Genomic DNA, 13,066 nt, shown 5'->3' with positions numbered 1-13,066 from the left:
CCCACTTTTCAAACTATTCTTACTCCAGTCCTGAAATTGAATGAATTAATTTAGATTTAAATGATGAATTCCGTGGCCTGTGAAGGACTGGAGCCCCCTCCAGGGTGTATTCCTGCCTTACGCCCAATGATTCCAGGTAGGCTCTGGACCCACCATGACCCTAAATTGGATAAGGGTTACAGATAATGAATGATGAATTCCACAAACAAAATGGAAACACTGACATTGCTGTTTATCTCAGGAGTACGTTTAATTTGTGCTTGGGAAACTGTTATCACCCAGATTTGGACTTTTTATTTTATATCTGTGCACAGAGAATCAGAGAGAGAAATAGACAGATACTTTCTTCATGATTTCTTCTGATTAAATGCCTGTGGATGTAGAGGACCATCCGGAACCCAAATGTTCACTCCCTGCGCACTCCAAGGTTATTTTTACATACTTAACTTTGGAACACTACACTTTACCTTACTTTGCTGTCATTTCACACAAGAAAAAAAGACAAAAGAACTCACTATTCCCGTTTTAATGTGTGTATCAGCAGCAGGGAAGTGAAAGAGGAGAAAAATGTCTGTGGGGCACACCCTTCTGCTCTGATTATATAACACTGAAATGAAATACCGTCTTCATACCTGAACGCAATCCTAAGTGTACCTGAAATACCAGTCCAGCTTCAGAGCTTAGACACACTTCAAAAATGAACGAATAATGATTTGGACCACTCCTAGGAGAAAGAAATTGGAAATTAACTGAACCTGGTTGTACCTGAAACTCCTGATCCAATTTTTTCTCAATCCAGTCAGTCACATGGGCAAACGTGACCTCCCTCTCCCCGAGCTTTGGCCGGGCTTTCAGCTCCAGGTGAGGGGGCCTTCTAAAGCCGTACCTGGAGAACAAAACGGCATCGGATTTCAGAAGACGACCAAGTACCTACACAGTTCACAGTGTAATGAACAGGTTATAAACTCAGTAGAAGAAGAAATGTGGGTATGACTGTCTCCATCAGAGCAGAACTACAGAGAGGTATTTTGTGAAGCAGTATTTCTAAGATGGAGAGATAGACAACTGTTAGTGCCACAAACACAAGGTTCCTGTTCCTCCTGTTAAATCTATGGCAAACCATTAGTGCTGAAGACAGTCAAGGCCAAAAAGGGCAAAACCAACTGCACCCCAGGCGCCGTGGCTTGGGCTGCCCACCGCGCCGGGCACTGCTCGCTGCCCCCTAGTGTTTACTAGTGTATGTAAACGTGTGTTGCACTGCACGGATTGCAAACTAAGGTTTTTTTTTAAATTATTAATCCGTGCAGTGCAACACACGTTTACACACACACTAGTGAACACTAGGGGGCAGCGATTCCTCTGTGTGCAGCACCGTGCCTAATAAAGTGATTCACAAATATGAGACTTGAAACAGATATTAATATTCATGTTACATTCAATAAAGAAGTTTTTAAAAAAAACCTTAGTTTGCATCAGTCAGATTCACATTTACTTTTACACACGTATGTCTTAGGGTTCAAAAGTCCTGGAGCAATGGAGGAGCCAGCACATCTCTCCCTCCCTCCCTCTCTCTCTCTGTGTGTCTGTCTCTCTCTCTCTCTCTCTCTCTGTCTGTCTGTCTCCCCCCTCTCTCTGTCTGTCTGTCTCCCCCCTCTCTCTGTCTGTCTCACTCTCTCTCTCTCTGTCTCCCTCTGTCTGTCTGTCTCTCTCTCTCTCTGTCTCCCCCTCTCTCTCTCTCTCTGTCTGTGTCTCTCTCTCTCTCTCTCTCTGTGTGTGTGTCTCTCTCTCTCTCTCTGTCTGTCTGTCTGGTCTCTGTCTGTCTTGTCTCTGTCTCTTTCTCTGTCTGTCTGTCTGTCTGTCTCTCTCTCTCTCTCTCTCTCTCTCTCTCTCTCTCTCTCTCTGTCTCTCTGTCTCTCTCTCTCTCTGGGTATTGCTGAGAACCAAACCCTGATCGAGTCACTCTCCCTTTGGTGTTTCTAGAATAAAACCCTCTTGTTAACATCCAAAATGTAATGCAATGGCTGTACTATGTGCAGATACAGCAAGCAAGGTGATAATACCAAATAAATATGAAAAAAAAAACCCATTAACAATCACAGATATTATTAAAGAAATAACTAGGCCTCCTCTGAAGGTTTACAAGTTCCTGAGAGATCCACCTAGTTGAAGTTATCCAGCTCAAACCTGAAATTCAACGCCTGGATTAAATAACCTGAGATTTCTATACCACACATGACCAGCAGAGGGCACCCAAAGATTGTGTAAAGAGGCTTGAAACAGGGCCTCATTTATTGAAAAGGCAAATATTCATAAAGATGATTAAACTCAGCCTTAAACAGAACATACCATATTCTGTCTGTATGGGGAGGTGGAATGTTTACAGCCAGCGTCCCTCGACACTCCTGCACCTCCACAGTCAGGAGCAGAGGGGTGTTTGACATCTCCTCCATCTTCTTCTTAATGAACTCTGTCTCCGTGGCCTTCTGGAAGTACTTTGATTTGGCGATCTTGTCCACAAAGCGCATGATCTTGCTCGGCCGGTGTCCCCCAACATAACTGCAGGGTGAAGGGCAGTGGGCAGAGCGTGAGTCAGGGTCATAACTTATTCATTAGCTTGTTCCCCTGCCATCCAGAGTGAACTGCAGCTACTGCGTGGCTGTTTAAGCGGGTGGTTTGGGTCTCTGTGGGCATTCTGTAGGGCACTGGAGTGTTCTTGTCTCTGGGAGTGTTCAAATGTAAATGAAAATGGATGGTGGAGAAAACAGGAAGGCTCATAAAAAAAGAGATTCTGTGTCCCGATGCCACACACACACACTCACACAAACACACACACACACACTCACACTGTGCAACCTTAGGTTTGTGAAAGGCACCATAAGTCTAACGTTATTATTATTATTACTGTATTATCTGTATTTTCATAACATGCCAAACCAGTAACAGCAATCTTCTTTCAAATGAATAGTTAGACATTTAGCTCCCAATAAATCTAATTTATATTTATAAATATATTTTGCACAGATGTCATGCAACACTATTAGAAGTCAGTGGTTCTTAGACAGAAAAAAACTGCCTAAACACCACCCCTTCACTCTCTACTAGAAAGTAGAAAGTTTCAGTTTCGATAATGAGATCCCATTTATTATAATTATAATAATAATGATTATCATTCATTCATTGTCTGTGACCCTTATCCAGTTCAGGGCGGCGGTGGGTCTGGAGCCTACCCGAAATCACTGGGCGCATGGTGGGAAAACACCCTGGAGGGGGCGCCAGTCCTTCACAGGGCGACACATACTCACACATTCACTCACACCTACAGACACTTTTGAGTCTCCAATCCACCTACCAACATGTGTTTTTGGACAGTGGGAGGAAACCGGAGCACCCGGAGGAAACCCACGCGGACACAGGGAGAACACACCACACTCCTCACAGTCAGTCACCCGGAGGAAACCCACGCAGACACAGGGAGAACACACCACACTCCTCACAGACAGTCACCCGGAGGAAACCCACGCAGACATAGGGAGAACACACCACACTCCTCACAGTCAGTCACCCGGAGGAAACCCACGCAGACACAGAGAGAACACACCACAGTCCTCACAGACAGTCACCCGGAGGAAACCCACGCGGACACAGGGAGAACACACCACACTCCTCACAGTCAGTCACCCGGAGGAAACCCACACAGACACAGGGAGAACACACCACACTCCTCACAGACAGTCACCCAGAGGAAACCCACGCAGACACAGGGAGAACACACCACACTCCTCACAAACAGTCACCCGGAGGAAACCCACGCAGACACAGAGAGAACACACCACACTCCTCACAAACAGTCACCCGGAGGAAACCCACGCAGACACAGGGAGAACACACCACACTCCTCACAGACAGTCACCCGGAGGAAACCCACGCAGACACAGAGAGAACACACAACACCCCTCACAGAGAGTCACCCGGAGGAATAATAATGGAAATGTAATGGAAATGATAATTTGCATAATGTGTGAACTCTTTATGAATTTATGAAATATTTGAGAACATAATTACTGGCTCAGTGCCAACACATGATATCTGGATGTTAGAGAGATTTTAAAAAATCAGTCGGTTAAATTGTACAAATCAGACATTAACAGAACCTCCACTGGTGAAATGATTCCTCTGTAAAATGTTTTTTTTACACTCACCCCTCCACTCCTGGCATTTCAGGAACTTCTGCAGGATCCTCTTCATCAGAGGACCCTGCACTGGACGATTCTTCATCACTGTCAGCCAGGCAGTATGTTCGCGGCCTGGGCCTAGCACCGACACACACACACACACGTTATGAATCTCCCAAAGCTGAACTTTTAAAAACAAATATCCAGCCCTCTGGCCATTTCCTCTTATATCTGTAGATACATATGTGGTTAAATATGCGGAGTTAGTGCACACATCTGAACACATCTGTACGCAGCAGTACGCTCACGGTGTGCTGCAGAAAGTGATGCATCATTTTATTAACATACAGCATGCTGCAGAATTCACTTTATTTATTCTGGTTTTTCAGTGGCTAGGCGGTTGTACACTAGAACAATTTCTGCTGTGGGTTCATGTCAGTAGTGAGTGGTAGCCGTAAAACTCGCTGGAGGCGGGGATTTTAATGAAACTGAGAATTCAGGAGATGGGCAGAGTGCCAGGCTCAACTCACCAATAACAGAACAGATGCACAGAGGGTTGAGTCCACAGAGAGCAGGGCAAGGAAAAGAGAAAGGGCAGAGAGAGAGTGGGGTAGAGAAATACATGCATAAAACAAACAAAAAAAAAAAAACAAAACAAAACAGAACTTAGAAGCAAAAGGGCACAATACAGACTTAACATTTTTAGCAGTTTTGAGGTTTTGATGCAAAACAGTTGCAAATTAACCACAAGTTGTGAATGTATCACATTGAATATATTCCAAGATGAAGTCAAAAATTAGACATATATTATAATATATTTGCAATGATTACTTTTCCCCGTGTACAGCACTGCAGTAACACCACACTGTAACAGAACTGATATCACTGATGCATTGTAATGGATTTGATGTCAATAAATGTAACTACACACTGTAATGTGGCATTACATAATAGCACACCCCCACATTTCACTAACATGACCTTACCCCTCTTTTCCTTGTTCTCCAAAGCCCTCTCCTTCCTTTCCAAGCCTGGCAAGGTTCATTTTGGTCTCCAGAGTCATGAGGAAGGAACCATTGTAAGAGATCTCCAAGTCAAACCATAACCCTACAGTAGAAGAGAAGAAAAATCAATGACATATGCTCATGGTTTCAATCATAAAACATTTTTTGTGAAATTCTGAGGAGTTTCCTCACCATTTGCTAGCTCCCCTGTGAGCAGGAAACTGTCTAATGTGTTTACGAAGCTCTAGTGTCAGTAATAGGGTAAAAAAACAAAGGGACTTGGGCTGATATGCTAGGCTTTCTCTCTGTGCTCACAGCATCTGGAGGTTTTTAGACAACGGAGAGACTCCAAACGCTGAAAAGCACCAACCGAGATGAGGATGTTGCTCTATTCCTGCTCCATAGTGGGGTAACACTGAGTTATTTTTGCTGTTACACTTAAGGTGGAAATTCAGGAGAGCGCTAACTGCATGAAAGTAAACACAGAGCGAACGTGCAACAAATCTAAACAAGTACAAACGAGTTTTTGTGGAAGTTCAAACAGTGAATAAACACTTACAGACGAGTTAAACTTTTACCACTTAAAAACAGCTGTTCTTTTTTACCCTCAAACACACCGCTGCACTTTAAAAGATGAGTTTCTGAACGTAAACAAACCAGAGAGAACACCAGTTTCCCAAAATCATAGATGTTGCCTTTAAGAGTGTGTAAGAAAGTATTCCAGAATGCCACATTGCTCCTTCTTTTTTAAGCTTGTGCTTTAATCTCAGTTCTGTGGATAGATATAATTTCAGCCAAATCTAGTCAAAACTGTGCTTGATGGAATGATTATAGGCTGTTTTCTGGAATGTACCCTTGCTGCATTTCACAAAGTCTTTCAAATCACACTCTTCAACTGTATGGATTAGTTGGAGGCTAAAGCAGATGATCAGAGGTCTGAATGAGAGGTGAGGGTCTGGTTACATTAGGCATCCATGTGTTCCCTCAGCTACCTCTGCTTTCCTCTTCAGTTCATCCTCCTGCTGGTCCTCATGTAAATGCTTCTCTCTTGACGCATCACACTGCTGTTCCCTCAGGATCTGTTCTAATTGAGGTGAGACTTCAAGCCTCCACTGCCTCGAAGCTCAGCCCCCCCTTCGAGTTTGCGAAAGGTCAGCTCACAAATGGACTCCACTCTGATTGGCTTAGAGATGCACGGAACCTTTGAGCTCCGCAGGTAGCTTCCTGAACGTCAATGGAGAAGTTCATCGGCTCGGCAGGAGCACGGCTGCAAGCCAAAACCACACTCTCGAGCTCTATCTATTGGTGGGAGAAAGCAGTGCAGGAACCTGCCCTATTATAATGCAGCCACATAAAAGAGCCTCCAAACTGCTGACTAAACATTACATTACATTACATCTAGACTGCATTAAAAAAAACGATATTATCTCAGAGAGGTGGCCATATAATATAAAGAAGTTACAAGTCAAGATGCATAAAGGAAGTTAAAAAAAAGAGTGTAAGACCATTAGATAAACGGCACTTAGAGCTTTAATCTTTCAGATATATAAAAAAAAAAATCTGAAAAATCCACAGGAGTTTGTCCTTCCTTCCACTGTGAGAAGACAGCTGAACACTAGGGGACTGAAAGGGCATGTAGCTGCCACAAAGCTGTTACTGAAAAAGAGGAAATAAACAAGAAAAAAAAGATGCAAGCAAAGCTGCTGGTGTCCTCAGAATAACAGACCGGGAATTCAAAGACCAGGCTTCAACACGAATGTGTCTGGAATTACTCAGATTGTCAAGAGCAGAAAAGGCAAATTTCTTTTCTACTTTGTTTATACCACTTTTTTTGTTCTGTTTTTTATTTGTGTTAATTTTCCACATGGCTACTGTACTGCAGTCACTTTTCCTCTGAGACACATAAAGCCAACACCACTGAACAGCTTAGCACACCAGTGAAGAAGGCAAACTGCCGAGATCTGCCACATCAGGTGACAGACAATTGTGCTAGCACGATGAACACAGAGATGGGGGAGAGGGGGAACTTCCTTCACATCCACAGAGTAAGGACTATCGTGCTTTCTAGGACTCGACCTTGGATGACCTCACAATGATAGAACCAATGTTTAGAGCGGTGACATCACTCCGATATTCATAGCCATGAAACCAACTGAACTTCCAGGAAAACTTTAAAAACGGAAGAGGACGACACACAAATAGGTTAAAGGTGTTACACAAAAACCTGAGAAATTACTTGGAAAATGTCAGATGAATGTTCTACTTGAGTACAAAGTAATTAATGTTGGTATTAGATCAAAATGATATTAGAAATAATCTATAGCACTTTGAATTACTACAATTTTTGCAATTAGAAACACACATCAGCTTCTTCCCTCGTCTGTTCCTATCAGGGGTCCCACAGTGGATCTGCGTAGTCAATTAGCCACAGTTTTAGGCGGGATGCTCTTCCTGACACAACCCTCCCTATTTATCTGGGCTTTGGGACTGACACTACAAAGCAATGCATTCTACTGTCTAGGTACACACACTCACACATTCACTCACACACACACACACACACACACACACACACACACATTCACTCACACAGTCACACACTCACACAGTCACACACTCAAACATTTACACATTCATTCACACATTCACACACACATTAACTCACACACACTCACATTCACTCACACACTCATTCACACATTCACTCACTCACACATTCACTCACTAACACATTCACACACTCACATTCACTCACACACTCGCATTCACTCACTCACACACTCGCATTCACTCACTCACACACACACATTCACACACTCACATTCACTCACACTCACATTCACACACTCACATTCACTCACTCACACATTCACTCACACACATTCATTCACTCACACACTCATTCACACATTCACTCACTCACATTCACTCACTCACACATTCACACACACATTCACTCACTAACACATTCACACACTCACATTCACTCACTCACACACTAACATTCACTCACACACACATTCACACACTCACATTCACTCACTCACACACATTCACACACTCACATTCACACACTCACACATTCACTCACTCACACACTCATTCACACATTCACTCACACTCACATTCACTCACTCACACATTCACACACTCACATTCACTCACTAACACATTCACACACTCACATTCACTCACTCACACACTAACATTCACTCACACACACATTCACACACTCACATTCACACACTCACATTCACTCACTCACACACTCACATTCACACACTCACATACTAACATTCACTCACACACACACATTCACACACTCACATTCACACACTCACATTCACTCACTAACACATTCACTCACCCACATTCACTCACTCACACACTAACATTCACTCACACACACACATTCACACACTCACATTCACACACTCACATTCACTCACTCACACACTCACATTCACACACTCACATACTAACATTCACTCACACACACACATTCACACACTCACATTCACACACTCACACATTCACTCACCCACATTCACTCACTCACATTCACTCACTCACACACTAACATTCACTCACACACACACATTCACACACTCACACATTCACACACTCGCATTCACACACTCGCATTCACACACTCGCATTCACTCACTCGCATTCACTCACTCACATTCACTCACACTCACACATTCACACACTCACTCACACACATTCATTCACTCACACACTCATTCACACATTCACTCACACTCGCATTCACTCACTCACACACATTCACTCACTCACACATTCACACACTCACATTCACTCACTAACACATTCACACACTCACATTCACTCACTCACACACTCGCATTCACTCACTTACACACTCGCATTCACTCACTCACACACTAACATTCACTCACACACATTCACACACTCACATTCACTCACTCACATACTCACATTCACACACTCACATTCACTCACACACACATTCACACACTCACATTCACTCACTCACACGTTCACTCACCCACATTCACTCACTCACACACTAACATTCACTCACACACACACATTCACACACTCACATTCACTCACTCACACGTTCACTCACCCACATTCACTCACTCACACACTAACATTCACTCACACACACACATTCACACACTCACATTCACACACTCACACACATTCACACATTCACACACTCACATTCACTCACACTCACATTCACTCACACTCACATTCACACACTCACACATTCACTCACACACATTCATTCACTCACACACTCATTCACTCACACTCACATTCACTCACTCACATTCACTCACTAACACATTCACACACTCACATTCACTCACTCACACACTCGCATTCACTCACTCACACACATTCACTCACTCACACATTCACACACTCACATTCACTCACTAACACATTCACACACTCACATTCACTCACTCACACACTCACATTCACTCACTCACACACTAACATTCACTCACACACACATTCACACACTCACATTCACACACTCACACACTCACATTCACACACTAACATTCACTCACACACACACATTCACACACTCACATTCACTCACTCACACATTCACACACTCACATTCACTCACTCACACACTCGCATTCACTCACTCACACACACTCACATTCACACACTCACATTCACTCACACTCACATTCACACTCACATTCACTCACTCACACATTCACTCACTCACACATTCACTCACACACACTCACATTCATTCACACGCTCTCACATTCACTCACACAAACACATTCACACACACATTCACTCACACACACACACATTCACTCACACACTCACTCACACATTCACTCACACATTCACTCACTCACACACTCACTCACACACTCACTCACACACTCACTCACACACCTACATGCGTTTTTGGACCGTAGGAGGAATCCAGAGCATTAGAAATACACATTAATTAATTAATTCATTCATTTATTGTCTGTAACCCTTATCCAGTTCAGGGCGGCGGTGGGTCCGGTGCCCACCCAGAATCACTGAGAGCAAGGCAGGAACACACCCTGGAGGGGGCGCCAGTCTCATTTTTTTATTTGTTGTTATTTGTTAATTGTTATGTGTTATTATCAAATACCTGCTCCCTTTGTATTTTTAAATAAATAAATACATTTTTAAATCCAAAACAACTCCAAATAAAACACACACACACACACACACACAAACACAAAAACAATAGAGCTTTTGTAATCAACATTTAAGAATTCATAGTAATTGCACTGTCTGCAGATTAAATCCTTTCATCAACTTAGACTCAGGGGACAGGAGAACACAAAATGAATTTTTTTACAATAATCCCAAAAGCCTTATTATGAGTAAGTGAGAGCACTCTCATCACCAGAGAACTCACATCACACTGCAGTAGCAGTGTAAACGAGTATGTAATAACAATATATAAAGATTAAGGTTATTCAATTGGGATGCTCTCAGGGCAATGATCCTTTCAGAGTCAGCTGGTCTGGAACAACACTGATGTGGCAGAGATCTTCATTATTTTGGCTAATACAGCCTCATTTATGGGAAAGCAGGCTTCTAAACCCAGAGATCAATGAAGAGAGCTGGAAATAATAACGACAATTAAGTATACGTCAATGACTGTCAGTGCGGCTGCAGTAGTAAAAGTAGGGAGATACACACGGCTACGGACGGCTGCTTACCCTGATGGTCCACTGTGGGTTTGGACGACCTAAGGATCTTGGGGATGGACATACCCATGTCCAACTCAGTGAGCGTCAACTCATTCATGAAGTACGGCAGCTGAAATATCAAACGATACAAATTTAGCCTCTATTCAATCAGATCACTAAAGCAAAGTGAAAATGTAAGTGGTAAAGTACCCACCCGGATTTTGCTCAGCTTCATTTGGATCTTTTTGGACACTACATCAGCCCAGTGCTTCTCCCTGAGGAAGTCCCAGAAGATGCGGCCCAAGAGGGCGTTGACCCAGGCCTCGGACGCAGCCTCTGTACCCAGACCATCTGGAAACTGCAAAGTGCGCACAAATAAACACAAGAGAAGTGTCCGAGTGCTTGGAGAACAAACCAAAAGAGCTGAAACCCTGCAGTAGAACTCAAACTAAGTAAAATGTGCTGAAAAAGATTTTGGCTTCACTTTTAAACCTCACGGAGATGTTTTGCCTGGAGCAGTGTTGACTGGAGTGGTTCCATTGTAATTGGGTCTTTGAAACGTTCTCACGTATCTTTACTTAGGGGCAAATAAGCAGTGCCCAGTCTTGTCAACAGAGGAGGTTTGGTCCAAAGCCTCTAACAGACCAATATCAGGACTCGAGTAAATAAACGTTTTGGCTGATGATTTGACGTAAAGAGATGCAGCTGTGTGACTATTAGGCAAGAACGTAAATTACATAGTATACACAATCTAAAGGTAAGCAGAATGGGTATGGTAGCATTAGGGCTTGACAATAATTCAAAATCAATATTCATTCATTCATTCATTATCTGTAACCGCTTATCCAATTCAGGGTCGCGGTGGGTCCAGAGCCTACCTGGAATCATTGGGCGCAAGGCAGGAATACACCCTGGAGGGGGCGCCAGTCCTTCACAGGGCAACACAGACACACACACACACATTCACTCACACACTCACATCTACGGACACTTTTTGAGTCACCAATCCACCTGCAACGTGTGTTTTTGGACTGTGGGAGGAAACCGGAGCACCCGGAGGAAACCCATGCAGACACAGGGAGAACACACCAAACTCCTCACAGACAGTCACCCGGAGCGGGAATCGAACCCACAACCTCCAGGCCCCTGGAGCTGTGTGACTGCGACACTACCTGCTATTTTCGATATTTCAGTACACGTTATTTACAGTATCTGTCACTGACTGACCGTCATTAGAGGGCGCTGTCGTCAGTTCACTGCCCTCAATTATAAATTTAGTTAAAAAATACTAATACTGACAAAGTCAAGAGGTTTATGTTTGACGGTGACGGTGATGTTGTGCTTGTCTTTGGCTTTTATCTTGTTCATATCGGTATCTGACCTATATCGTATCGACTGACATTTAAAAACATATCGCGATATAAATGTTGGCCGTATCGCCCAGCCCTAGGTAGCACACTATACCTTTTTTACACTCCTGGGGCTGCTGTCTGTACTGTGAACACGGCTGGAGGTGGGGCTCCCTGAGGAGTGGCTGATGTATTTGGCCATGTAGACGTTGTAGTCCAGAACTTTTTGTTTGACCCCCCCACCAGCGTCCTTCTGCCGGGTCTGACACTGGAGCAAGTCCTCCAGACTGCCTCGGCTACTACTGCGACTGTGAGAGAGAGCGCCTGACTGGCTGCTGCTGCGGCCGTGAGAGGGGAGGAAGGCTGTGTTTGGAGAGAACATACAGTAGGTAAGCATACAGTAACAGTGTGTAATCTTGTAGAATACCCCATTAAACCCAGTCTGATTCTTGTCTCTTCCCTTGCCCTGTGTGTTTATGAGTAGGTCCGATGCTAATCCTAGAGTACGGGCAAACACTGCACTTGGCAAATGAAACCAAATCTATTTGATATCGATCACGTTCCAGGTTTGACATTAAGCCTAATCATGGACTGTACTTTCCTCTGAATGATGTGTGGCCTGATCCATTCATTTTGAGGGTTGTGTCTGTGTTGTACCCATTTGCATAAAGTAAACAAAAATCTAAACTCGATTTCTCACTCTGTAGTAGCCTTGTTGCTTGTTGACTGCCACCAAACTGCAGCCACAAACACTGTCAGTGGCAATGTGCCGCTCCATTAATGTCTAGTGTGAATGAGTGGTGAAATCTATCCGAGAAACTCGCCCTATTTAT

The 13,066-nt window shown here is 43.6% G+C and overlaps 1 protein-coding gene across 4 annotated transcripts in view; it reads right to left on the bottom strand.

Annotated features, from left to right (window-relative positions):
• The window catches only part of tex2 (testis expressed 2), a 43,505-nt gene that overhangs the window by 2,471 nt on the left and 27,968 nt on the right, over positions 1-13,066 (bottom strand). For 3 of the 4 annotated variants that reach the window (XM_066641622.1, XM_066641623.1, XM_066641625.1), the window contains exons 6-12: positions 12,349-12,596; positions 11,099-11,242; positions 10,915-11,014; positions 5,159-5,279; positions 4,200-4,310; positions 2,347-2,556; positions 766-886 (exon numbers count right to left, since the gene is read on the bottom strand). In XM_066641622.1, the coding sequence (XP_066497719.1) occupies positions 766-886; positions 2,347-2,556; positions 4,200-4,310; positions 5,159-5,279; positions 10,915-11,014; positions 11,099-11,242; positions 12,349-12,596 (1,055 nt within the window). The remainder of the gene's footprint in view (positions 1-765; positions 887-2,346; positions 2,557-4,199; positions 4,311-5,158; positions 5,280-10,914; positions 11,015-11,098; positions 11,243-12,348; positions 12,597-13,066) is intronic. The other variant, XM_066641626.1, reaches the window with a different exon arrangement.

The sequence above is a fragment of the Hoplias malabaricus genome, chromosome 13, assembly GCF_029633855.1.
Source record: "Hoplias malabaricus isolate fHopMal1 chromosome 13, fHopMal1.hap1, whole genome shotgun sequence".
Lineage (NCBI taxonomy): Eukaryota > Metazoa > Chordata > Actinopteri > Characiformes > Erythrinidae > Hoplias > Hoplias malabaricus.
Note: the sequence above shows the minus strand (reverse complement) of the source record. Positions and strands in the feature narration are given on the sequence as shown.